We start from the raw sequence: 27,948 nt of genomic DNA, 5'->3' as shown, positions 1-27,948 counted from the left end.
TCACTGTACATGAGTAGCCAACAGTGACAGGGGGAAAGGGCAGGCGCCACCACCAAGAAGGCCCTCTGCCTGGTTCCCTGTAACTTGGCTTCTCGCAGTGAGGGAACCGCCAGAAGGCCCTCGGTGCTGGACCTCAGTGTCCGGGCAGAACGATGGAGGTGGAGATGCTCCTTCAGGTATACTGGACCGAGGCCATTTAGGGCTTTAAAGGTCAGCACCAGCACTTTGACTTGGGCTCAGAAACGTACTGGGAGCCAATGTAGGTCTTTTAAGACCGGTGTTATGTGCCTTTTCCTCCCCACGCTTGCCCTGCTTATAGAAAAGTTCTTAAGATCTTTCTCTCCTGTTGGAGAACAGTTTGAAGACACCAGCAGTTTCAGCGTTGAACCTTGATGTTCCAGGGACTCATGTATCCCACCCCATTTCAGATGGAGGAGAATGCCAGGGTAGGGCCAGGTACTACGGACTGTGGCGTAAACTTGCTTATACAGTGGTACCTCGGGTTAAGAACTTAATTCGTTCTGGAGGTCTGTTCTTAACCTGAAACTGTTCTTAACCTGAAGCACCACTTTAGCTAATGGGGCTTCCTGCTGCCGCTGCACCACTGGAGCACAATTTCTGTTCTTATCCTGAGGTAAACGAGGTAAAGTTCTTAACCCGAGGTATTATTTCTGGGTTAGTGGAGTCGCTTCAGGTTACAGACTTTGCTTCAGGATGAGAACAGAAATCGTGCTCCGGTGGCACAGCAGCAGCAGAAGGCTCCATTAGCTAAAGTGGTGTTTCAGGTTACAAACCTCGGGTTACACACACTTCAGGTTACAGACTCTGCTAACCCAGAAATAATACTTCGGGTTAAGAACTTTACCTCAGGATAAGAACAGAAATCATGTAGCAACGGCGCAGCAGCAGCAGGAGGCCCCATTAGCTAAAGTGGTGCTTCAGGTTAAGAACGGACCTCCAGAACGAATTAAGTACTTAACCCGAGGTACCACTGTAGTAGTAAAAACTGCTTTCCAGAATTTACAAGCTTTTTTACAGGACCACCGTAAATGACGCAGGATGCCTCTCCGCAAATGCTTTGTTTTGTCCATCCGAAATCTACTGCCAATCAGCTGGTCCCCCGGGATTCTGGTATTATGAAAGGAGGAACTTTAACTCTTCTTCCTCATGGTATTCATAATATAATACAGTTATAAAAGGTTCCTGTGTTGTTGTTTTCTTAAAAGGATGTTGGTGGGTAGGGGATGCCAAATTATTTCTGCCCTTAGCCCTTTCTGCCTTCAAACTCCATGCTGAGACAAGCCTCGGCCCAAGGCTGTTTTAACAATAATATGCAGAACTTTTCTTCCTCTGGATTTGTCATTTTTCTTCTTATAGGAACAGTTATTATGGCAGGTGGGTGCTGGAAAAGCCATTTTAAAATCCAAGAATATGCCAGTCATTTTAAAATGCAAATAGCCACTTAAAACCTCATATTCTGCAATTCTGTGTCATTTGTGTACAGCTCCCAGAATTCAGCATCCTGAAAATGGCACGTTTTATTTTTATTTTTTAGAAGTAAGTGGCTTCAAAAATGATGAAAATCATTTTGACAGCATGCAGGCAGTTCTTAGTGAAATCCCAAGGACCTGGAGGGAGCTTAGCTGAGTAGAGGATTCCATACTCGCACAGATCCCAAGTTTATACACAGTGTGATTGCAGAATTGTGGGTCACGCATGTTGCCCAACCATGTTCCTCCTTTTTCCAGATCTTCTATGTTGCCTCCTTCTTGTATACTGTCAATTACACCTGGCACCTTTACATAGACCTGAAGATGAAATACAACCAGAATCTACAAAACCGGCCACCCCAGGTAAATTTCGTTTTGGTAACAGCTTGTATATTTTTAAGAATAACTTCGTACACCGCTTGATGCGGCAAAAGCTATGCGATTCACACAGATTGTGACAAAGAAATCGCAAGCAGAGAGTCAGTGCGTAATAGCAAAATGCAAAACATTAAAACAGATACTGACATGATACCTGTGGGCTGTTATGATGCTTTGAAGAAAAGGCAGAGCGATCCACGATGACCCTAAAGACTCACTGGCAGGGAAGGCCATACAGTGGTATCTTGGTTTACCGTTCTTAAACCAAAGCGTTCTTAAACCAAGGTGTGCTTTCCCATAGCAGTGGGGGACTCAGTTTACAAATGGAACACGCTCAACAGGAAGCAAAACATGTTCTTATTCCAAGGCAAAGTTCACAAACCAAAGCACCTACTTCTGGGTTTGCAGCGTTCTTAATCCAAGTTGTTCATAAACTACCATATTTTTTGCTCTATAAGACTCACTCCCCCCCCCCCCTAAAAAGTAAGGGGAAATGTGTGTGTATCTTATGGAGCGAATGCAGGTTGCGCAGCTATCCCAGAAGCCAGAACAGCAAGAGGGATTGCTGCTTTCACTGCGCAGCAATCCCTCTTGCTGTTCTGGCTTCTGAGATTCAGAATATATTTTTTTCTTGTTTTCCTTCTCCAAAAACTAGGTGCGTCTTGTGGTCTGGTGCGTCTTATAGAGCGAAAAATATGGTGAATTGTTCTTAAACCATGATATCACTGTATTGGGAAAGATGGGCAGCTTCATATAAGATAAATGTATATGGGTGTGGGTTTGTATTGGAGTGTAGGTGTGTGGCGCATAATGGTTAGAGTTTTGGACTAGGACCTGGGAGACAAGGGTTCGAATCCCCACTCAGCCATTAAGTTCACTGGGTGACGTTGGGCCAGTCCCTGCTTCTCAGCCTAACCTATGTCACAGGATTGTGGTGGGGATTAAATGACAAGGGGAACCATTGAGCTCCTTGGAGGAAAAGATGGGACCTAAATGCAATGAATGCACACACACTTAAAATTAATAATTACCAAAATTCATGCAGTCCTATGGAACTCCTTCCCACAGGAGGCAGTGATGACCACCAGCTTGGATAGGTTTAAAAGTGGATTAGACAAATTCACAGAGGAAAAGGCTATCAATGGCTACTAGCCAGGATGGCTATGCTCCAGTCAGAAGCAGAAATGCTCTGCTGGAGCACACAGGTAGAGAAAGCACTCTTGTGTTTGGGTCCTGGGTAGTTGCTGTGGGAATGATACGATAATCTTTATAATCATTGTCCCATACAGAACAACGAAATTGAAAAAATCTACATAAGACATTCAGAAACCAACAAGCCTGCTATCCCAGCTATTCCAACCTGGTTGGCCCCCTAAAACTATGATACCCCATTTTAAAATACAATATACTCCCATAGAGACTCCTTATACTGCATTTAAAACCAAAATCGCATTTGGGTAGAAATTGTTGTTGTTTTTTTTAAAGATTTTTATTAAAGTTTTCAAAATATTACAAAAAGAAAAAAGAAAAAGAAAAAATACAAAGTAAAAACAGTTAAAAACAATTCAATCTTTCCGTGTCTTATCTTTCATTCGCTTGTTCCCCAGACCTCCTCACACCTCCCTTTTTTGTATCCAGTTCAATTAGTTGGTTCAGCAAATCCTTTCCCTCTTTGTTTTTATCCTAATCTTTAATCTTAATATATTATAATTTTAGATTATCACCTGTTAACAATCCATTTTTGCACATCTTCATAACATTACTGCTAAAAACCACTTAACTTCAATCCAACATAATTCTAACATTCATTAATTTTGCAGTATTTCTGTAGGTAGTCTTTAAATTTCTTCCAATCTTCTTCCACCGACTCTTCTCCCTGGTCTCGGATTCTGCCGGTCATTTCCGCCAGTTCCATATAGTCCATCACCTTCATCTGCCATTCTTCCAGGGTGGGTAGATCTTGTGTCTTCCAATACTTTGAGATAAGTATTCTTGCTGCTGTTGTGGCATACATAAAGAAAGTTCTATCCTTCTTTGGCACCAATTGGCCGACCATGCCCAGGAGAAAGGCCTCTGGTTTCTTCAGGAAGGTATATTTAAATACCTTTTTCATTTCATTATAGATCATCTCCCAGAAAGCCTTAATCCTTGGGCACGTCCACCAAAGGTGAAAGAATGTACCTTCAGTTTCTTTACATTTCCAACATTTATTATCGGGCAAATGATAGATTTTTGCAAGCTTGACTGGTGTCATGTACCACCTGTATATCATTTTCATAATATTCTCTCTTAAGGCATTACATACCGTAAACTTCATACCTGTGGTCCATAACTGTTCCCAGTCAGCCATCATAATGTTATGTCCAACATCTTGTGCCCACTTAATCATAGCAGATTTCACCGTTTCATCCTGAGTATTCCATTTCAACAGCAAGTTATACATCCTTGACAAAGTCTTAGTTTTGGGATCTAACAGCTCTGTTTCCAATTTTGATTTTTCCACCTGGAATCCAATTTTCTTGTCCAAATTATATGCCTCCATTATTTGATAATAATGAAGCCAATCTCGCACTTTGTTTTTTAGTTTTTCAAAACTCTGCAATTTCAATTTATCTCCCTCTTGTTCCAAAATTTCCCAATATTTCGGCCATTTGGCCTCCATATTGAGCTTTTTCTGAGCCTTCACTTCCATCGGTGACAACCACCTTGGGGTTTTGTTTTCAAGCAAGTCCTTATATCTTATCCAGACATTAAACAATGCTTTCCTGACAATATGGTTTTTAAATGCTTTATGTGCTTTGACCTTATCATACCATAAATATGCATGCCATCCAAATACATTATTAAAACCTTCTAAATCCAAGATGTCTGTGTTTTCAAGAAGCAGCCATTCTTTCAACCAGCAGAAAGCTGCTGATTCATAATAAAGTTTAAGGTCTGGCAGGGCAAATCCACCTCTTTCCTTTGCGTCCGTTAGTATTTTAAATTTTATTCTAGGCTTCTTGCCCTGCCAGACAAATCTAGAAATGTCTCTCTGCCACTTCTTGAAACAATCCATTTTGTCCAAAATTTGCAATGTTTGAAACAGAAATAACATTCTTGGCAATACATTCATCTTTATCGCAGCAATGCGGCCTAGCAGTGAAAGCTTCAAGTTTGATCAAATTTCTAAATCTTTTTTCACTTCCGTCCAGCATTTTTCATAGTTGTCTTTAAATAAGTTCCCATTTTTAGCTGTCATGTTAATCCCCAGGTATTTCACTTTCTTAACCACTGTTAAACCTGTCTCGTTCTGAAACCTCTCTCTCTCAATCGCTGTTAAATTTTTCTCTAAAACCTTTGTTTTTAGCTTATTCAGCTTAAATCCTGCAACCTGACCAAATTCTTGAATCAGTTCCAAAACTCTTTTAGTACTAGATTCTGGCTCCTGTAATGTCAATACTAAGTCATCTGCAAATGCTCTCAGTTTGTACTGTTTAGCTCCGACTTGTATGCCTTTAACCAATTGGTCCCTTTTAATCATATTTAAAAGGACCTCCAGGACCGATATAAAAAGCAATGGGGAAATTGGGCAACCTTGTCATGTCCCTTTTTCTATCTTAAATTCCTCCGTAACCACATTGTTAACAATTAATTTGGCCTTTTGTTCAGAATAAATTCTCCCAGAGACCATTTTCACAGTTCAAGGGCACATTTGAGCCCAGCACCAACTCTTGAGGACAGAGAAAAGGGCTACTGGGGATGTAGCCTGTGGAATGGGGGCCCCCAGCCTGGGACTCCTCAAGCAGACATGGCAGACTGGGAGGCGACCCTGGCAAGAGCCTGGCTGTGGTCCCTGTCACCATAGGTAAGCAAGACTGTCTTTGGTGGAAAGCAAAGGAGGTCCTCCTTCCCAGAGCCATGGGCAACCTAAGGAGGAAGAGGAAAGGTGGGGCATTTACATCCCCTTCGCAGAAGCCGCTCATGGTAACAGCTCCTGAATTGTTTTGAGAGGTCCTTACAGACGCAGCGTACCAAACACTCCTTAAAGCCAGGAACTTATCAATAGATATATAAGATTAGACTATTCCATTTTGAAGGTACAGTCCTTGCAGAAAAACTACAACATAAAGGCAGGTTACAAATAATTTACCTGAAATTATACATTGCTTTTAGACAACTTCTGCTGTTGGTTATGGACAGGGAGAGGACGAGAGAGGGAGAAAGGGAAACCAACTTTCTCTCTTTCCCTCTCTTGCTCTTCAGTCCTTTATTTCATTTTAAAAACAAGAACTCCAGTGGGGGAATACTGTAAGTAGCAACTAAGGGTGGGGGGACTGTTTCTCTCTGCCCAAGCTAGCGTGGAGGGCAAGCATAGCATCCTGTGCTGCCTGTCCAGCCAGAACTCGGCAGCCAAGGAGGAATAGCCGAGAACAGCCTTCTCCACCTGGTGCCCTCCAGTTGTGCTGGACTCCTGCTCCCATCAGCCATTGAGCAGGAGCCGTGCTGCATGGGGCTGATGGGAAGGTGTAGTCCAAAGCATCTGAAGTGCACAGGCTGGGGAAGGCTAGTCCAGAGGGAAATGCAACAGCAGCTGCTCTTCTAAGCACAAAGACAAGGAGCCAGAAGGAGCAGTTAGAGGAGGAATGGCGGTCCTTGAGGACTTCCTTCCACCCAGCAGGCCTTCTTGGGTAAACTGCAGCAAAATGCTGCAGATCCTCCATGCACTGCAAGCATTCACAAGGTGGGAGACTCAGTGCCTGGAATGCCGGCAGATTGATGGGCCAAGGAGTCACTTAAACTCCAGTATTTGGGAAACACCAGCACGGGGTCGGAATGGCTCCCGCCCCCGTTCCCACCTGCGCAAACTGTTTTTTAAACCTGTGTTGGATTGAAGAACTAGAGACGCAAAGCAAGGGGGAAGAGAATGAAACTTTAGGTGAAAGTGGCCAGGAGACAGGCATCCTCTGGGAAGGAAGGGTTGCTTGGCAGAATAGCAGCATTTCCTGGGTTGGCACAGACAGAGCCCACCACCTGATCGCTATGGGGACCCACTTTCTGGAAAGAGGGCGAGCAGTGCAATCCTGGCAAGACAGAGCTCTAGGGAGTGTGGACTTTGGCACAATTTGGGGAGGATGGTTTGATGCCCTGCCTGGCGCCAGGTGAGACTCACGGCTGCTTCAAATGCCCTTGGAGCCTGGCGCTGGCGTTCAGAAGACCAGCAAGGCGGGTGTGCTTGGAATGTGGGAGGAGCAAGTTTCAGGTCCTGGAGTCAGGCCTGGCATGGCGGCTGGGTGCAGCTACAGTCCAAGGCAGGAAGCGCAAGAGCTGCTGCAGAGGGAGGCTGGTGGGTGGGGGTGCCCCAGAGCCAAGCGCTGGAGCCACCAGTGAAAGCCTGGTGTGGGGACTAACAAACTGAAGTGTGCCTGGAGGGTGGGTGGAATGTACATATGAGACCGCTGGGTGGAAGGGAGATCTGTTGCACGCGGGGAGGAAAAGATCAACACAGTCAGTGGAGCAGAGGGAACGCTATTGCAATGACACCCTTGCCGGTCCCTGCTCACACCGACTCCCGCAAAAGTAATCCAGTCCGTAGGCACAGGGTGGCTGTTCCCTGCCGTTCACAGTCTTAGAGATTCCCGCCCCCCCCCAAACTCAACCACCCTTTGTCCGTCAAGTGCTGCTCAGAGGACGTCCTGGGTGCTGGAGCCGGGTCAGAGCACCAGAAGCAACCCAAGAGGCTGCTGGCCAGTTTCCTCACAGTTCCAGGAGTCTCTCTGGGACGCAGGAGCCAAAGGGAAAGGTTCCTCGGAAGGACGGGTGGACTCCAGGAGAAGGCGACCGAGATTTCAGAGGGGGCCTCCCGAGACCCCTTGCCCCCAAATCCTCTAGCGGGTCAGACCCCTGTGCTCTGGCTCTCCTCTTCCAGAAGGTTGAGCTTGCTTCTGCTTTTCCCTGGAATGGGGAGTGGGGGGTGGCAAGGAAGAGAAAGAATGGCAATGTTTATACCCCATCGTTGCTGGGCTCTCGGTGGTTTGGCAACAAAGAACTGAGCCATGAGCAGGAACTGAGCATCCTGTATGAAAGAAAGTGTAATGGGGAGCCTGCAGCTCTCCAAATGGGACCTCAGGACTGGAAGGCCCTCTCTTTGGCCCTCTGCTCTCTCCCCAGGCTTAGCCCTCACCCTTCTTGAGCTCCAATCCTGCCTCTTGCTTGTCTGTTTGTTTGTTTGTTTGAATGAATGAATGGAGAGGTGTGTGCAGAAAGCAGCCCCTTGCAGAAAGGTCAGCTCCACAGCGGTCGCTCTGCTCACCTTTGCCTCTGGCTCAAGGTGGCATGCTTTCCATCCTCATAGCAAGCAACAGCCCTGCGAGGGAGGTTAGGCACTGAGAGGAAGAGCCCAAGGCTACCCTGTACGCTTCATGGCTGAGCTGAGATGTGAACCTGGGTCTTGGCAGTCTGAAATGCCAGCCACTTGGCCACCCTGGTTCTTTCAAGCACACCACTGCCTTCGAGGAGAAGCAACCAGGGTTCAAATTCCCACTCAGCCATAAGCGGTCTTGGGCCAGTCACTCTGCCTCTCAGCCTAATCCCACCTCACAGGGTTGTCGTGGGAATTAAATGAGGAAGGTGGGGGAGGGAGGGAAGAACCATGTGACCTCCTTGGGAGAGAAAGGTGCAGGAAATAAATAAATAACAAATAAGTTGAGATTCTAGAAAGCTGAGTATCTTGTCCAATGCCAATTTCTCTGCTCCCACGAAATTGGAACACACACACACACACAACCCCGCAAATATGGTTGTGCATGGTGGGGGGTAGGATAATACAGTCAGCCAGTTCACCAAGTTCTTCCATAACACAGTGTGGCAAATACCCACTTGATAAACTACCACCTGTACTCTTGCCATGTGAAGAGTGGAGACACGCTTTAGCCCTGGGAATGAGACAGATTCTCTCTCTCTCTCGAGTCTCACTGAAGGGAGGAGGAAAGCAGCCTAGCATGGAATCAGAACGGTGAAATCCAACCCCCGCCCCCCCCCCCAGGGATCTCCCCTGCCCTCTTGCAAGGTGGGCCCACCCCTTCCTCCCCTGCACAAAAGAGCCACATCTGGTTAAGGTGGGAAAGGCAGGATTGGGGGGGGGCAATTAGCGATCCAACAGACAAAGGTCTGGTTTGCAGATGCTACAAAAATTAGATGGTAGAAAGAACTGTTCCACTTTAGGGTGCAGCCAGGAGGGTCGGTGCTGCCCTCGTTAAACAACAAACACAAACCCCCGCAAGCAGAAAACCTGCAGAAGAGAAGAAGTAAGGGAAGCATGCAAATTGGCACCTCCCACTTGCAGTCTGACATGATACAATCATTCTACTACTTCTGAGTAGACCTAACCTAAGATGGGTGCTCTTAATGACCCATCCATCAGGCCAGGGGTTGATTAGTTGAGCCTTTCCCCCTGGCAGCTCCCTCCTGATGAGATGCAGATTCCGTGGGGAAGGAGGGGAGGAGTAACCCAGTTAGTCCCTAGGGTGACTGGGTCATTAAAAAGTTCTGCTTGTCCTACAGCAATCACCCAACTGGGAGACTAAACAAGGACTAGGCAACCTATGGCCCTCCAGGTGTTGCTGACCATGAGCCATGGAGATGGGGCTGAAGGACCCCCAGAGGGCCTGCTGCTGTCCCTTCCCCTGGGTCCAGAGGGCACTGCAAGGAGGGGAAATGCAGGAAGGGAACCAACTGGATATATTTACCTTGTGGTTTTCAAACAAAAAAGGCACTCCAGACTATGGCAGAGAGGCCTGTATTAAATGCAGTTCTCAATTGTGCCAAAGAAAGAGAGATTGAGCGGGAAGGCTGGAGGGAGAAAGGAAGAAAGAGAAGAGGAGAGATGGCAGTGTTTAGCTCCTGGAAGGACAGTGCAGAAGAAAACGCGTGGAAAGGAAAGACACACAGCTTTGCTGGGCAAGGAGCCCCACCGACAATGCCCCTGTGCTCCTGCATCCAGACCAAGCGCCGCCTCCTCACCTTCACTGCCTCCCCCACCTGCCTGTCTCTGAGCTCTTATGTCCCCAGATGACAGATACAGCCCTTCCTGCGACTGCCATGTCTTTCTGTGTCTCAGGCTCATTGTCAATGCCTGGGACTGCCTCCCAGAAAATCAAGCCTCCTCTCCCTTCCTTCTTTCAAACTCCTCCCTTGAAACCCCACCTCCCTTTTTCATGAAGCCCTTGGTAAACACCCCTGATCCCCATGCCCTTTGGCAGCCTTCGCCAACCAGGTGCCCCCTGCCAGATGTTTTAGGCCAGCGGTGCAATGAATGCATTCAAGGGTGTCCACATTAAGCATTCATACTGAGTCTTAATAAGCATTCATACTGTTGCTGAACTCCAACTGGCTGGTGGTGAGGGGTGATGGGAGCTGCAGTCCAGAAACACCTGGAGGGCCCCACGTTGGCTGCCTCTGGTCTACCTAGTCCAGCATCCCACAGCCTCTAAAAATCTACAAGCAGGACATGAAGACAAAGGCCTACTAAAGCTCCTCAGCAGGGATTGCTCCGTTGTGTCATTCCTTGGCACATGGAGCTCCTACCTAGCCACCAGGCCATGGCAAGACCAATCCTCCACAAAATGGTCTAAGCCACATCTAAAGTCATTTAAGCCAGCAGCCATCACCAAATCTTTTGGCAGAAGTTGGAGAGACAATTGGTTGCCACTTCATTTCTGGGCACAATTTAAGGTGCTCATACTAGTGTTTAAAGCCCCAAACGACTTTTGCTACCTTCCTCCCTGCCAATTTTCTCAGACAGATGTAAGATCAGCAGAGCCCCCCCCCCCCCCCGGTCGTTCCACCTTCTTCAGAAGTTTGGGAGGTGGTGGCCTGAGGGAGGACAATCTCTGTGGCAGCCCCACGTTGTGGAATTCCCTCCCCACAGAGCTGTGTCTGGCACCTTCACTGTCCTGCTTTCAGGGAATACTGAAGACAAACCTCTTTACCTTGGCATTTGGCACCTGAGGTATATATAGTTAGGAACCACCTTATTTCTGTGGTGGTAATTTGCTTTACGTGCTTTTGATACTGAATTTTAAACTGCAACCTGCCCTCGGAATTGAGGATGAAGGGTGCATAATAAACTGACTAGACAATAATGATAACTCTGTGCACATACACCAACCGATTTTCCTGACTCGCTCCTCTTCCCTTGTGTTGCATCTGCAGTGCCTGCAGGAATCCTGCCCCATCTCCACCCAAGCAGCGCCTGCAGGAATCCTGCCCCATCTCCACCCAAGCGGGCAGCCGTGGTCCAAAACGGGAGGAGAAAATGGCAGGTCCCGGCACGGGTGGCATAAGGGAGCTGAGCCACAGCGCCACCTGGTGACCCACAACGGAACAAGCACATACCTGGCGTGGCATTTTTGTCATTCAGAAGCTTTGTCTGGCTGCTGGGGATGATTTTCGATTCAACGGTGTCAGGTGACTGTTGGGAGTTCTGTATCTTCGAGGCTATGAGAGCATTGCGATATTGCAACCGGGTAACCTGTGGGAAAGAAGCCACAGGTCAGTGAGAGATGATCGGCACCTCAGCCACCATCCGCTTGGAAATCACGTGGCTGGTTTGTTCTGTGTTTGCCAAGGGTCCCTGGCTAAGAGCAAAGAGGGGAAAGTGCCATCATCACACTCAGATCCTCCTTGCGGACCTCCCAGAGGGATGTGGTTGGACGCTGCATTAGATGAGCCTTTGGGGTTTTTAACTGGTTATGCAATCAATTAAAGTTGCAACCCTAGTGATCTGTGATCACCAGAGAATTTTGCCAAAGTCTTGCCTGTACATCTTGCCTAGCTGAATGCGGCCCCCTAGAAGCTCAATATACCTCATATTTTTGTCACTTTCCTGAGATTGCAAAAGCAGGGAGATGATCCAGTCCCCAGCAGGGCATCATATATGCTGTGGATCAGCACGCGACTGGATGGAGGCCTAAGATTGCAATTTGGTCAAAAGAAGGAACTTACTCAAGCAGGTGAGCCCAAGTCACAGACTATGGAGAAATGCTACAGATTTCAAAGAGAAATCCTATTTGCTGAACTGATTTCCAAAGATCTTTGGCTGGTGGCCAACAGCCTACTTCTCCAGAGTCTTTCTTTTTATGGTGTTTACCTTGATGAGCTGCAGATCAGTGAGTCCCCGGACAGTGGAGTCAGGACAGTTAGTGGTGGTCTCTGTGCTTTCAAGCTGCTGATCACCCGGGTTCATCCTCCTGAGAGTGGACACTGGGGACTGATGAACTATTGAAGGAAAACACATCAGTGTTGCAAATGAGAGGCAGGGAGTTTAGGAATGTGGCTTCTAACCCAGAACTCTGCAAGTCCTGCCTTTAAAAAAAAGAATGTTTTTTTCAAGTTCTCATGAATGCAGCCGAAACAACAACTATCTAAACCTATTATCTGTTCTTGTTAAATGCAGGTCTGTAGCTTTTCCTGAATGCTCCCCTTCCTCTGCTGTTGTATGTTTAAAAAAGCCAACAATAAATGCCGATGGACAACCAAGTGACTCAGCAGCTGAAGTGTGCAGGGGAAGAAGTCTGTGGGTGCCTCTCTTGACGCTCAGGCTGCAGAGGGGGGAGCTAAAGGGCTTGCAGGGGTCCAATCTGTGGGCGGAGCCAACACTGCCGGTCGGTTCAAAACACAGGAGCATAAGAAACTGCCCAGTACCAAGTCAGAACCATCTAACACAGTGTGGTCTAATCACCAGCAGCGGCTCTCCAGGGTTTCAACACAGGGACACTCCCAGGGATTGAACCTGGGACCTTCTGCATGCAAAGCAGATGCTCTACCGCTGAGCTACAGCCCTGGCCCTTTCAAAAAGTAGCCAGCAGCTCAAGCTCTGGTGCAAATCTCTCATCCCGAAAGGGCTCTCGGTGGCGGGGAGAGGTGGGAAGAAACGTGTGACTCACCTGAGGAAGGAGCTGTCAGGGCAGAGACACCGTAGTAATACGTGAAGGCTCCCTTCTCAAACTTCAGTCCCTCCTTCCCAATCTCGACTTCAACCCTGCCCTGGGAAGGAGAAGAGAAAGCAATGCAAGGTGAGAGGGAGGGAGGGAGCAATGCAGAGAGAGGAGAAAGCAAGTTGAGATTTGACCTAGTTGAATCTTAGATCCTGATCCCATATTCTTGTAGCTCACTCAGCACAAGTTGGTTTGGTTTCTATTGCGTAAACCAACCCTTTTTTTAGTTTAAGACAGTCCCTGCTTTTACTTTAGTAGTACCACTCTTGAGTTGCAAAAAATAAAGTTTTAATATGTTATGCATTAAAAAGAGAAAAGTAACAAACTAAGCACCTTTTACCCAACCTAAAGGCATAGTTCAGATCTAAATAACAATAGCAAAGTTCATATAAGCCCTGAAGAGGAGAGTCTGAAAGTTACTGATGTCAGTATAAAGGAAGACGTTAACACAACAGTATCTTACAGAATACGGCAGGTACAGTTTCCCCTGGAGGGTTCATGTGCTGGATAAATGGCCACTAATCCGCCATGGAAGTTTCTCATGGGGGGGGGGCGTTTGTACTGGGCAGCTTCTGCTAACTTGATGCTCTCCAGACCCCTGCAAGCACAGGCATACTCAGTGGCGTAGCGTGGGGGGTGCAGGGGGGGGGCCCGGCCGCACCGGGCGCAACATCTGGGGGTTAGGGTTAGGGGCGCAAATCCACGGGTTAGGGGGCGGAAATCCATGGGTTAGGGGGCGCAAATTACTTGCCTTGCCCCAGGTGCTGACAACCCACGCTACGCCACTGGGCATACTAGCTGGGGCTGATCCGAGTGGAGGTCCAAAAACACTAATTTTTGTATCCAACCAAGTTCTACTCAGAGTAGACCTAATGAAATTAATGCACTTAAGTTAGCTGTGTGTATTAATTTCCGTGGGTCTATTCTGAGCTTTAGATTGGATGGCCAGCGTTGGATACAGTTCTAGGCTGGCAAAGGTTACTGCAGGATTATGGTTTCCCTGATATGGCCCCTGTGGGCACCCCTTGACACACTCCCATTTTATTTTATTTGAGCAGTTTTTGGGAGGCCTGCGTTTTGTTTTGGGGTGTATGGAGGTGCTGGAGTGTGTTCTGAGCAACACCGGTTTTTCCTCTGTGAAATGGATATTCTGTGGTGCCCAGAACAAATTCTTAGGTTTCCAAATGTGCTCCTGTGTCCAAAAGGCTGGGGACCTCTGTCCTAAGCCAACTTTACTCCACACCAAATTTTAATGAGGGTGTGGTTAACCTGCTAACACCCCTTCCTTAGTTCCACCTGCAAGGGCAGATTTTCTCTTTCTTTTCCCGAATTCCGTAAGGCAAGAGGCAGTGACAAGACCGTGAGCAGATTCCTGCAGAGGCACGTGTGGTTCTCAGTCCCACGTCAGCTGATGACTCCATGTGGCAGCACTGGCCAATCTGGCCCCCTCCAGGTGCTGTGGGACCACAACTCAGCGGCTGCTGGCTAGGGGCTGATGGGAGTTGTAGTCCTACAACATCTGGAGGGCACTAAATTGGCAAAGGCTGCAATTCCAAGTGCATCTCCCTGCAATGGCCAAGCTAGTAGGTGAACCATAAAAACAATGCACCGCCACTCAGTGAAGGAAGCATTTTAGACTGTTATGGTTCTGGCTGTGGAATTGTCTCTCAGAGAATACCAAAAGCCAGCTGTCCTTGATCTGTACACTTTAATGTGGGGGAAAGGCTTTCCAAAGTCCCCACATTTGGCACGAAGTTCAACCGTAAGCTAGAATTGCCCCTCTTTCTCAACACTGCCTGCCCACAAAGAAGCAGCCAATTCAAGAGACTGCCCCCCCCCTCATTGCGTGGGGTGCCTACAGCACCCAGCACCTTGGAGCAGCTGCTATAGGGTGGGGGGTAGTCCCCACACATGGGGATGCCGGGTGGCCATTCCATTGTCTCATAGTGCCCCAGACGAAGCACTGATCCAGGAGGAATTCAGGTGGTTCTCTGCCGCTGCCTGATAAGCCCAATAGCTGGACGCCCCCCTGTTACTCTGCAGACTGGACTGGCAGCAGAGTCTTCTTTCAATACTGGACCGTGGCTGCGAATATGCTGAGCATTTCATGCACGTTCCCAACCCCCACAGCAAAGAACCTTGGGAACTGCAGATCGTCCCCCTCACAGAGATCCAATTCTCAGTCCCTTCAACAAACTACAGTTCCCAGGACTCTTGTGTGTTGGGGTGTCTACTTTAAATGCATGTCCTCCACCACACGCGGGGGCAGCATCTCAGTTTGGGGAGCACAGGGCAGGCTGCGTGGCACACATAGCTCCGCCCTCCAATGGAAGGGGAAAGTCAGGGTGCTGAAGAAGAACAGCCAGTGGGGCTGCCAGTGCTGTGCCCACCAGCATCTTCTGCCACTCTCTGACTAATGGCAGAGCCGGCTCTGCTCTTTGCACCGCCCTCCACCAGAGGTTCAGCTTCCCGTTGTGGACTGCCTCCTTCTCCTGCTGCCCCCAGGAGCCCCTTCTGTCTTGGGGCTCAGGGAAGAGCGAGGTGAGGCTGGCCCTCCTGCCGCCCCTCATTGCTCACTGGCTTAGAGGGGGCAGGCAGAGCAGGAGGGCTGTGGCCACGGCAGAGGGCCCCCTGCTTGGGATGACCTGCAGGTCAGACGCCTGCAGGTGCTGACCCCCAACACTGGGTCTGTTCCTCCCCCAACCCAACAGGGTCCTTTGTGTCCCACAGGTGGGTAACTCTCACTGGGAGGCAACGGGGCGCTTCTTTTCTTCATTGGCTTCCTACCCAAAGTGAGGAGGGGTCGGGTTGGTCAGGGACCCCTGGGGTGCCCCCACCCCACAGCAGCAGCAGGAGGAGGAGGTGGTGGTGGTTCATGAGGCAGCACAATGGACTGCACCACTTTGGACTTGGGGTGAGGAGCCCTATTGCTGGGCATTTGCCTCACATGTGAAGCATGTCCGAGAGAGAGGTCTCTGGGCAGTCTTCTGCCATGAAGGTTTCCTAGTCAGCACAGAGTTCTTGAGAGAGGGAAGCGACTGAAAACATCCACTCCCTGCTCCCCCTGCTGCCATCTAAAGTGGCGCAACCCTCAGCACGCTCCCAGCTCCTCCTGCTGAGCCTGAGGCCAGAGCTCCCTATGCGCAGAGCCCTATGCTCAGAGGCCTCTTCAGGCGCAGAAGTGAGCAGGAGGTGCACCAGCATGGGCTCCTGGGGTGGGCAGGCAGGATGGCGCCTGGACAAGCAGAAGCAGATCGAGCCAGCCAGGGCACAGACAACAGCCAGCTCCTGAAGGGACCATCAACGGCCTGATGGACTGAGGTTGAGAGACCCTTCCCCAGGACCACCTTTTCCTCTTCCTCCTCCTCCTCCTCTTCTTCTCATCATCATCATCATCATCGCACCCTCCACCCTCACGTCCCAGGGCAGGATACAACATTTAAACACATTATTAAAGCCAGTCCAAAGCAAGTTACAATCAAGGAATGAGGTGGGTCCTAAAAACATACATCTCCACTCTCAATAGCCCTGAGAGAAGGCATAAGCCAGGCAGCCCAAAACTATCGGCTCCAGAAGCCTGTCAAATAAATAAATAAAAATAATGCTATTACTATTATTTATGACACATTTTAACTGCTTGTCCTTTAACATTTAAAAATGTGAACTGAAATACAGTGGTACCTTGGTTTACGAACTTAATCCCTTCCGGAAGTCTGTTCTTAAACCAAAGCGTTCTTAAAGAAAACCCCAAGGTGGTTGTCACCGATGGAAGCGAAGGCTCAGAAAAAACTCAATATGGAGGCCAAATGGCTGAAATATTGGGAAATTTTGGAACAAGAGGGAGATAAATTGAAATTGCAGAGTTTTGAAAAACTAAAAAACAAAGTGCGAGATTGGCTTCATTATTATCAAATAATGGAGGCATACAATTTGGACAAGAAAATTGGATTCCAGGTGGAAAAATCAAAATTGGAAACAGAACTGTTAAGATCCCAAAACTAAGACTTTGTCAAGGATGTATAACTTGCTGTTGAAATGGAATACTCAGGATGAAACGGTGAAATCTGCTATGATTAAATGGGCACAAGATGTTGGACATAACATTATGATGGCTGACTGGGAACAGTTATGGACCACAGGTATGAAGTAAAAACAGTTTACGGCATGTAATGCCTTAAGAGAGAATATTATGAAAATGATATACAGGTGGTACATGACACCAGTCAAGCTTGCAAAAATCTATCATTTGCCCGATAATAAATGTTGGAAATGTAAAGAAACTGAAGGTACATTCTTTCACCTTTGGTGGACGTGCCCAAGGATTAAGGCTTTCTGGGAGATGATCTATAATGAAATGAAAAAGGTATTTAAATATACCTTCCTGAAGAAACCAGAGGCCTTTCTCCTGGGCATGGTCGGCCAATTGGTGCCAAAGAAGGATAGAACTTTCTTTATGTATGCCACAACAGCAGCAAGAATACTTATCGCAAAGTATTGGAAGACACAAGATCTACCCACCCTGGAAGAATGGCAGATGAAGGTGATGGACTATATGGAACTGGCGGAAATGACCGGCAGAATCCGAGACCAGGGAGAAGAGTCGGTGGAAGAAGATTGGAAGAAATTTAAAGACTATTTACAGAAATACTGCAAAATTAATGATTGTTAGAATGATGTTGGATTGAAGTAAAGTGGTTTTCAGCAGTAATGTTATAAAGATGTGTAAAAATGGATTGTTAACAGGGGATAATCTAAAGTTATAATATATTAAGATTAAATATTAGGATAAAAACAAAGAGGGAAAGGATTTGCTGAACCATCTAATTGAACTGGATACAAAAAAGGGAGGTGTGAGGAGGTGTGGGGAACAAGCGAATGAGAGATAAGACACAGAAAGATTGAATTGTTTTTAACTGTTTTTACTTTGTATTTTTTCTTTTTCTTTTTTCTTTTTGTAATATTTTGAAAACTTTAATAAAAATCTTTAAAAAAAACAACAACAATTTCTACCCAAATGCGATTTTGGTTTTAAATGCAGTATAAGGAGTCTCTATGGGAGTATATTGTATTTTAAAATGGGGTATCATAGTTTTAGGGGGCCAACCAGGTTGGAATAGCTGGGATAGCAGGCTTGTTGGTTTCTGAATGTCTTATGTAGATTTTCTCAATTTCGTTGTTCTGTATGGGACAATGATTATAAAGATTATCGTATCATTCCCACAGCAACCACCCAGGACCCAAACACAAGAGTGCTTTCTCTACCTGTGTGCTCCAGCTGATCCAACAAAGAAGGAAATCAAAGAGAGAGAGGGATGCTGCGTGACTTGTCCTTTCGTTACCTGGACAGGTAAGGTCACGCCCACCTTCTATCACATGCAAAAGGAAGGATGCTCTAGCCAGGAGGAGCAGGAAGTTTTGACTGGCTGGACCAAACATTCCTTCACATGTCTTCTCTAACATTACAAGGAATGTTGTACTTGACTGCTTCTCAGTGATTGCAAGGGAGCTACATTTGTATCCCTCTGGCTTCCATGACGGAAGCTGTCAATGCAAGGAAAATAAATAAAAATAAAAGAAACAATGTGAGCCTCAGGTCAACCCCTGACAGCACCACTGACATGACCAGCGCTGCGGACAATGGGACCTATGGGCTAGCCATGCAGGGTGGGCCCTTTGCCCCGACTGCAGCTGGGGTAATAAAGCCACATTAAAATGAATCCTCAAAACTAATAGCAAACTCATTCTCCACCTGCCAACTGCACCGTCCACCTTCCGAGAGGGAGGAAAGCATCACCCAAGGTTTGCAGAAGTTCAGAAAATACGTTGGGGTAAAGGTAAAGGGACCCCTGACCATTAGGTCCAGTTGTGACTGACTCTGGGGTTGCGGCGCTCATCTCGCTTTATTGGCCAAGGGAGCCAGTGTACAGCTTCCGGGTCATTTGTCCAGCATGACTAAGCCGCTTCTGGCGAACCAGAGCAGCGCATGGAAACGCCGTTTACCTTCCCGCTGGAGTGGTACCTATTTATCTACTTGCACTTTGATGTGCTTTCAAACGGCTAGGTTGGCAGGAGCAGGGACCGAGCAACGGGAGTTTACCCAGCCGCGGGGATTTGAACCTCCGACCTTCTGATCGGCAAGTTCTAGGCTCTGTGGTTTAACCCCATTATGTTGGGGTAGGGGAATGTCATCTCCAGCCTGGTGAGAGTGCCTTTTTTAAAAACGATTTTTTATGAAGACAACTCTGCATGCAGCTTGTTCGCTTCAGCCCTGCGCAAGCTGGCTAGAACTTATTGCCTAGGCTTGTAGGGTCCTGCCCGTCTCCACTTCCCCCTCTTTCCATCTTCGGGGCTCAGTGGTGGGAGGGAGGGCAGAGATAATCACCAGCACCCCATCCTCCTCCCAAGTTTGGGCCCTGAAATTTCACGGGACAGGGCAAGTGTACTCAGCGTGTTCAGGAGCTACACAATGCTGATCGACTTTTGCTTTTGGGCAGGTGGGTTTGTTTTTTTATAGAAAAAACAGGATGGAGAAGGAAATGGAACTGTCATGCTTAACTAGGCCTTTTCCAGGAGGGGAGGCGAAAGGGGCTGCAGTGTGCTGAACCCCTCTGCAACATTTTGTTGCAGGTTCTACTCGTCTTTCAAAATGGCACTGGGGTGCTCCTTCTGAAAAGCAAATGGGGATTTTTTTTGAGGGGGGGAGTGAAGGTGGCTGCTCTTTGGGGCCCCTCGGTTTATGGGATTTCTACCCCAGTATCTTCTTAGATGACAATCTACACTGTGTTGCCATTTTATTCTCACGCCAACCCTGTGAGGTATGGTATGTCAGGCTGAGAGGATGAGCAACAGGTCCAAGACAACCCGAGGAGAGCCGTGGGCAGTATTCATGTTATTTCATGTCAAAGATTTATATTGGGGAGGAGCAGCAGCAAAGCACCTTGTTTCGAATGCAGAAGGTACGAAAGGGGGGGCGGGGCTGAAGCAAACAATTTCAGAGGAGGCCTTTTTGTCTGTTTAAAGATGTGGATAAGGAGACGGAATACATTTAAGGGAGCAAAACAGGGCAATAGCCGAAGAAAAGCACAGTAAGCAGCAGCAACAGTGAGGATAGGAGACTCCAGAGAGGCTGGAAACGGACTAGGCCTCAACATGAAAGCAAAGTACCGTATTTTTCACACTATAGGACGCACTTTCCCCTCTCCAAAAATTAAGGGGAAATGTGTGTGCGTCCTATGGAGCGAATGCAGGCTCCTTGGCTTCAGCGATAGCAGCGCGAAGCCTCTGAAGCGCAGAGGGAGCGCTCCCTCCGCGCTCTGGAGGCTTCGCGTTGCTTTCGCTGAAGCCTGGAGAGCGAGAGGGGTCAGTCAGCGAAAGGAACCCGAAGCCTTTGGAGTGCAGCACGAGTTCCCGCTGCGCTCCAAAGGCTTCAGGTGGCTTTCCTCGAAGCCTTTGGAGCACAGCGGGACCTCACGATGCGCTCCAAAGGCTTCGGGTTCCTTTTGCTGAAGCTGGGAGAGCAAGACTCTCCTGGCTTCAGCCGAGAGGGAGAGCTGCACAGCGCCCCTTCAGTGAAGCAGGAGGAGAAATGGAAGGGGCGCTGTTTATCCTGCCGCTTCGCTGTAGGGGCGCTGAGCAGAGAGGGTGAGAATTTTTTTTCCCCTGTTCTCCCCCTCCTATGGTCCAGTGCGTCCTATGGCCCTGTGCGTCCTATAGAGCGAAAAATACGATATTTCATGGAGTTGGACCAGTGGCTTTCAGGCAAGGGTCCCTCACAGACCTACCTGGAGGTGCCAGGTTTCGAACCCAAGACCTTCATCATGCTGATCAAGGGCTTTACTGCTGCGTTGTGTTCCTTCCCCAAAAAAGTAAATTAAGGTGCTAGACCTCATGGTCTTGAGGGGTGGGTGGGAAAGAGCTGATTGAAATGGCACCGCCCGATTCCACTGCTTCAACTGGAATTTTGCTGCTCTCCAGCTCTGCTGCAGCCACTGACCCTGCCCGTCTCCCCATCTCTCTCCTAGGCCCTGACGGCATCATCCCAGGGCCTCCTGAACTGCGCTGTTTACTGCTGGACCCAGCATACGTTCCGCTGCATGAAGCGCAGGGCCTGCCAAGACGGCGAGACCCAGACGCCGCTCCTGCGGTCCCAGAAGAGGTTCTACGAAAGCACGCTTCCCGCCGCTGGCCGCCAGGCAGAGGCCAAGTCTGCTGCGGGCTCCACGGCGCTGTGAGCAAGGGAGCTTTTGGAGTCCCTCTGGCTGAGCACCCGAAACTCTCTCCTCCCACTCCTTTGGCACCCCCTCCTCGCTGCCACGTATTGCCAGAGGGGAAGGTGGGCAGCCCAGCCACCTTGGCCCACCAGGCTCCCCACCCGATTCCCACCCGTCCCCTGCCATGTTAAAGAGGCCTTATCCAGTCCAGCGCCCTGTAACCTACGAGGTGGGAGGGAACGGGCAAGAACTCTGGCATTCAGAAAAGGACTGGTCTACACAAGGAGCGAGACCGCGACTGGCCAGCGGCGGCAGCAACGGCACCCTCTCCCCAATGAGCCTTTTGGTGGAGCAGGAAAGCTGAAGCTTCGTCATGGGACCTGGATGGTGTGTTTGACAACCATTATTTATATGGGCGAGGGGGAGCCTCTTTTAATTCTGCAGCAGTTCCTGTACAGGAGATTATTCCAGGACTGTGTTGGAATCTGGATGTGTGTGATAATAGGCTGCTGTGGGGCCGACCTTTTCTTCTTCAGAGCTGCTTGTTTTTGTCGTTTTCCACTCAACAGTAAAGACAAAAGGGAACATGTGGCATTTATTGTCTTGGATATTATTATTATTACTGTTAACATTTATATGAGCCAGTCTGGTGTAGTGCTTAAGAGCGGTGGACTCGTAATCTGGTGAACCGGCTTCGCTTCCCTGCTCCTCCACATGCAGCTGCTGGGTGACCTTGGGCTAGTCACACTTCTCTGAAGTCTCTCAGCCCCACTCACCTCACAGAGTGTTTGTTGTGGGGGAGGAAGGGAAAGGAGAATGTTAGCTGCTTTGAGACTCCTTAAGGTAGTGGTAAAGCGGGATATCAAATCCAAACTCTTCGTCTTCTCGTATCTCATCTTTCCTCCAAAGAGCTCAAGCTGGCTTACCTCCTACTCCTCCCCACTTTATCCTTACCACAACCCTGTGAGGTAGGTTAGGCAGAGATACTGTGACTGGCACAAGAGCCACCCTGTGAGCTCTCCCAGACCTAGTCCAGCTCTCTAACTACTGCGCTATCACTGACTCATACACACACCACACCAGTGTGTGTGTGTGTGTACGCTTGTACACACCGAGGGGGCCCTTTGAATACATTGCGAGTTGTGCAAATCTCTGCATGCTTACTTGGAAGCAAGTGCCACCCCTGCAATGGGACTCCCTCCTGGGCAAGTTTGAGCAGCCATATAAGCATGTCTCTCTTCCATCATTTGCTTAGCCTAAGCTCAGTTTTGGCCAACATGGTGTCCTCCAGCCGCTTTGAGCCAAAACTGCCCTCAGCCCTGGCCATCAAATTGCAAGAAAAGAATCTTGTGCTCAGGCCCTGCTTGTGGGTTTACCACATGCCTCTGTTTGGCGACTGTAAGAACATGATGTTGGACTTGATGGGCCATTGGCCTGACTCGGCAGGATTCTTCTCATGTTATCTCTTTGCTGTTTCACCCTGGATGAAAAGGGCGAGTGAGGGAAAGCCAAGTTTGTACACATGGTTAATTGTGCAAACCCAGTTCCTAAATGCTAGTGAAATGACACTTAACGGTCCTTGAAGTTCTGAGTTAGTCACCCAACAAGGACAAACTGTTTTACTACTGCTAGGTTACACAGCACGGAGTGAAACATTTGATTTCATTAAACTATTTCAGTGCATTCTTCTTAAGGCTTTTGCAACTGGGGGAAAATGCAAATTTTATTAGAGCAAAGACCGTATTACAATTGCTCCTATTATAAGGACTATATACAGGGGAAATTTATTTCTGGGATGAGGGAGCATGTGCGCCGCACCCGACATACGGCTGAACTACAGTTCCCATCAGCCCCTGGCGCAGCATGGTCAACAGCCAGGGATGATGGGAACTGGAGTCCACTTGCCACCAACCTCTGCTTTATTATAGATGCTTTGGAGTGCAGTCGATGCCTTAACAGGAGGTCCAAGGATGCCTTGAAATGTCCACAAGCATTACTCTTTGGAATCTGTAGAGTTCAATCCTTCCTTTGCTTTGCAAAAGCGACAGGAATCAACTTTGTCAACATCTTGGCTGCTGCCTTGCAGATTCCCTCCAACCTGTGAGCTGGTGAATTGCCTAAACCATCCTGGTAGCTTCCACAGCCTTGGCACAATGAAAGTGATAGCGGCAAGAACCAGGACTCCTAGAGGGATCACCGTTCCAAAAGCTCGTTTCACGACTTTTGTGCTCCAGTTCTGCCTTGGAGACCCACCATCAATGCTTCCCCCAGACCCCCAAAACTTGCAGTTCGGAGGGGCCCAGCCGTTGTTGCAGTGGCAGTTATTGCGGTTGTTACAAACACCTCTGTCACTGCACTGTTTATTGGGATCACACACTGCCTTCTTCCTGAAAATGCACGTCTGGTTCTTGCAGAGTTTCCCAGGGCCGCATGGAGTGCCGTCAGGCACCATTCCGAGATCCACCAAATCTGTCCCGCCATGGTAGGCCACGCTCCAGCAGCCAGCACCAGCGCCTGACAACTCAGTGGGAGTCACGGTATAGTGTGGTATTGAAGGTACGTCTCTGACGTTGCTACACTGAATTCTCCCGCACTTTACGTCTTGAGGCTGGCATTTCACAAAAGTACTTCCTGTCCAATACCTGCCACAGTTGCCATACTTATCCCCCACAGTATTCCGAGACTGAAAGCAGGATGCTGGAGCCGCTCTGGCTCCATAGCCAAAGATCCTGGCGCACAGGTAGTTGTGAGTCCAACACTGCTTGGCATAACAATGGGAATCGTGTTTGCTGCACGGCGTCCCGTCTTGCATGTACACATCATTGGGGCACCACTCAGATTTCCCACTACAGTACTCGGGAAGGTCACACTCATTGATCTGAATTCGACAAAGGTCTCCACTTGGACGGAAGTGACAGTTTTTACAACATGGCCCAGAAGAGCACTGTGCACGTGGCTTCAAGGTGCAGTCAGCGTTGCAGCAAAGATTCTGCCTGCACCTCTGCGTGCCGCCGCAGTCACATTCTTCTCCCTTATCCAACACTTCATTGCCACAATGCTTGATAGATGGTATTTTTTGGGGCCTGTTGGCCAGGCAGTCCAGGTTCCTTGCCAGCACAAGTTCTGCAAAAGTGTGAATTCTGCAGTTGCTGAACTTGTTCGTTTCTGCCTGGTACGAATGCATGACACAGGTTTTGTATCCTCCACAAACACAGTTGGATTCGTCGTGTTCAAGCCCCATGTGATGACCCAACTCATGGGACATGGCCCTTTAAAAGAGAATTGGGTTCTTCTGCAAGTAGCTCAAAACCCCTGCAGAATAGCTTGGCCTGCAGATGGCATTACCGTATGACTTCCCGAGGGTGTGCTCGAACTCCTGGTGAGTGAGCAACAGGGCTGTGTCATGCTTCATCCACTTCGCAAGAACGTTCACTCTCCAGCTGTTGAAGTTATTCAGAAGCAACCCAACGTCATTTGTAACCTCAAAAGGGTTGCCTGTGTTCCAGATCTCCAGTCCAATCAGGACAATACTTGTGTGCAGCACCCGGAAGTGCACACCCATTAAGTTAACTATGTCCAAAATGAGGTATGCCATCCTGGTTTCATTGGCACCTTCAAACTGAAACAGCTTCTCGTCCACAACAATGTACAGCTCAATGTATTTTGGGTGCCTTGGGTCACGCCGGGTCCCCCTTTCCGCCCTCAGTTCTTCTGCCTGACGTTTTGCAACTGGAGCTCTCATTCCACACATACAAGGCTTTGGTTCGTTGGTCACGTAGAGAAGGTGCTGAAAAGCTGAAGAATCGTGCAAAGGCTCTATGCCATAATTTCTGTCTCTGATACTTAGGAATCCTGTCAAGCCAGAGCAGGTCTTAAGAACCACAAGCGAATTGGCTACACCATCCACATGCCCTTCGTGGTAGCATTCAACAGGGATGTAGGGATGACTTTCGATCCGCCTTCCCTGGGAACTGTAGGTGAAGAGTGGGAGGTTTTTGACCAGGAAGTCATCCTTCCTGGGCTTCAACTGAATGACGTAGTCCTTTCCTGATACATTGAAGATATAGGAAAGGTCATCCTTCTTGGCTTTCCCTCCAAAAAGCACCAACTGCCTTGGGGTGATCACTTCATACCACCTATACTCAGGAGCAGGAAATGAGCTGGTGGGAAGGAGGAACCCCAGCAAAATAACAGGATTTGTCAACTGCAGAACCAACCATTTGTGGAGGCCACCGCTGCCACGTGCCATGATTTGCTTCCACTATTCACTATCCTTAAATAGCCTAGAGTAGAAAGGAGACAGACTGGGCTTCCTTACTTAACATCCCCAACAACTTCCGCAACTTTAGGGCCTAGGCACCACCATTTTCTCTTCTCAGAAGCTGTTGTGGTCACCTTTCCGGGTGATAAGAAGGACCAAAAGGAGGAAGGGTGGACACCAGAGAGAGGAAGATACCCCAATAATTATATTCCTCTAGTCCCTGGAATTCTCATTTAATCTTCTAAAGTGTGTTTCCAGAGACTTCTAGACGACAAAGAGGGAGGAGGAACCACCATACCGGTTCAAATGTCCTCTCCTGTGGTGGGAAATTCCATGGCCAGGCTAACAGTTTCTCATGCTTTTTTGAATGTGGACATTCCATCGGCTGAGGCAGGTGGGCATTGGAAGAGCACGGAACACGGGAGAGAGCAGCTGTTTGCTATTCTCGATGTGGATCAGGACCACTTATTGCTGGAATCCTGGCCAAGAGGGGTAACCTAGGCCACATTCACACTGTGGGTTTAAAGGGGAATTGTGAAGGAAGAGTATACATGAGTAGCCAACAGTGACAGGGGGAAAGGGCAGGTGGGCTAAAGCTCAGATTGATCTCAGGCTTGCAAGAGAGGTGAAAGATAATAAAGCCACTTCCGAACTGAAGAGGAGGTGGGGTTGCGGGCCCACGGCCTCCCCACGCACAGCCCCCGCAAGAATGAGGGAATCCTCGGGCGTCTCATCTCCCTGCCTAGCCAATCGGCTGGTCGGGGTGGTGGTGGCCTGGGCTATTTATGCCCGGAGTGCCTGAGGACCGCCCTCTCTTCGCCTCTCCAGCTGATAGCCGATAGGCCTAAGCCAATACCTAAGCTCAATTCCTGCAATCAATAAAGTTGTGGCTGTTTTCGCCCATTAACCTTAAATACCGTGTCATGTGTATTTATTTCTCAAGGGGGGAGGGGGACTTGCCACGCAATAAAGGTTTATTTGGTTATGTTCAAAGCAGCAGGAAGAAGAAGCAAGTGCTAGGTCCTCTGCGGGGAGAAAACGGAGAAATGCTCTTGAGTGACAGAGAGAAGGTGGAGGCTGCTCAGCACCTACTTGACCTCTATCCAAAAGGAAAGCCGTGCCCAACCTGGTGATAACATAATAAACAATGCAAGGAGGGAACTGCAGGTGGGAAAGGAACACCTAGCTACGTTAAACAAATTCAAAGCTCCAGGGTCTGATGAGCTGTACCCAAGGGTACTAAAGGGGTTGGAGAATGTAATCTCAGAGCCTCTGTCTATAATCTTTGAGAATTCCTGGAGAACGGGTGAAGTCCCTACAGACTGGAGGCAGGCAAATGTTGTCCCTGTTAAGTTGTGGGTGAACATATCAGACGACACAGCGATTCTTCAAACAGCTCTTCTTTATTCAGAGGCCAGAACAGAAACTGAGCTGAAGGGCTCAGTCAGCCTGCTTATATAGAGCTCCAGTACACATCATTGTTACAACTTTCTAAAACTATCCAATCACTGAACGTCACTTTCGATCCCTTATTTGCATAACTATCTACAGTATCCCCCTGCTGGCCCAGGGTGAGAACTTCAGTATAACAGTCCCCATCTTCAAAAAAGGGGGAAAGAAGACCCAGGTGAACACCGACATCAATACCAGGAAAGGTCCTAGAACAGATAATTCAAAAGTCAGCCTATGAGCATTTAGAAAAGGATGCTGTGATTACTAAGACCCCGCATGGGTTTCTCAAAAACTAAGTCATGCCAGACAAATCATATTTCTTCTTTTGATAGAGTTACAAGCTTGGTGGATTGGGGGAATGCTGTGGACATAGTGTATCTTGATTTCAATAAGACTTTTGACAAAGCCCACCCATGATAATCTTATGAGGAAGATGGTAAAATGTGGCTTGAATTAGGTTAACAGGTGGATTTGTAGCTGGTTGTAGCTGGTTGACTGGTTGACTGACTGAATGCTGGGTCTGGTGAGACACTTGCATGTTTGCATGTCTGGGCCAGTTCAAACTGCTCTGGGCAAGTTGGAACCTACCTGAACCTTTTCCAACTGGTTTGGGCAGGTTTGAACCTCTTGGACTGGATCCAACTGGTATGAACTGGTTCCAACCGCTCTGGGCTGGTTCCAAGTGACATAGACTGTCCCAACCGGCCTGGACCTGTTCTAACCAGCTTGGGCCAGTTTCAAATGGCCTGCACCTGCTCCAACTGGCCTGGACCTGCTGGAAGCTGTCTGGAACTGTTCAAATGGGCTTGGGCCGGATCAAACCAGCCTAGACCTGTTTAAACCAGCTTGGACCGGCAGAAAGAGGCCTGTTGTTGTTGTTTAGTCGTTTAGTCATGTCCGACTCTTCGTGACCCATTGGACCAGAGCATGCCAGGCATTTCTGTCTTCCACTGCCTCCTGCTGTTTAGTCAAACTCATGCTGGTAGCTTCGAGAACACTATCCAACCATCTCGTCCTCTGTCATCCCCTTCTCCTTGTGCCCTCCATCTTTCCCAACATCAGGGTCTTTTCCAGGGAGTCTTCTCATGAGGTGGCCAAAGTATTGGAGCCTCAGCTTCAGGATCTGTCCTTCCAGTGAGCACTCAGGGCTGATTTCCTTCAGAATGGATAGCTTTGATCTT

At 48.5% G+C, this 27,948-nt stretch overlaps 3 protein-coding genes and 1 non-coding gene across 5 annotated transcripts in view; 1 reads left to right on the top strand and 3 right to left on the bottom strand.

The window, feature by feature from the left end:
- LOC144328369 (uncharacterized) overlaps positions 1 to 11,246 on the top strand; it is a 34,733-nt gene extending 23,487 nt beyond the window's left edge. For both annotated transcript variants that reach the window (XM_077931168.1, XM_077931170.1), the window contains 2 exons: positions 1,749 to 1,853; positions 11,098 to 11,246. The gene's annotated coding sequence lies outside the window, so the exon portion shown is untranslated. The remainder of the gene's footprint in view (positions 1 to 1,748; positions 1,854 to 11,097) is intronic.
- On the bottom strand, positions 5,904 to 15,414 carry LOC114602745 (metal transporter CNNM3-like). The gene is made up of 5 exons (XM_077930945.1): positions 15,235 to 15,414; positions 12,794 to 12,893; positions 11,998 to 12,125; positions 11,244 to 11,379; positions 5,904 to 7,802 (listed from the first exon to the last, which is right to left on the bottom strand). Exons 1-5 carry the CDS (start codon positions 15,412 to 15,414, stop codon positions 7,744 to 7,746), a joined length of 603 nt encoding a protein of 200 aa, XP_077787071.1. The 3' UTR covers positions 5,904 to 7,743.
- Positions 12,619 to 12,694, bottom strand: TRNAA-UGC (transfer RNA alanine (anticodon UGC)). Its single transcript has one exon. It is a non-coding gene; the product is annotated as a tRNA-Ala (tRNA).
- Positions 15,415 to 23,047: 7,633 nt separating the features above from the next.
- Positions 23,048 to 25,303, bottom strand: LOC114602979 (disintegrin and metalloproteinase domain-containing protein 21-like). Its single transcript, XM_028741708.2, is given in 1 exon segment — positions 23,048 to 25,303. A coding segment is annotated over 1 exon segment (2,256 nt).
- Between the last annotated feature and the right edge of the window lie 2,645 nt (positions 25,304 to 27,948).

This window comes from Podarcis muralis, chromosome 7 (genome assembly GCF_964188315.1).
Source record: "Podarcis muralis chromosome 7, rPodMur119.hap1.1, whole genome shotgun sequence".
NCBI classification, from domain to species: Eukaryota; Metazoa; Chordata; class Lepidosauria; order Squamata; family Lacertidae; genus Podarcis; species Podarcis muralis.
Note: the sequence above shows the minus strand (reverse complement) of the source record. Positions and strands in the feature narration are given on the sequence as shown.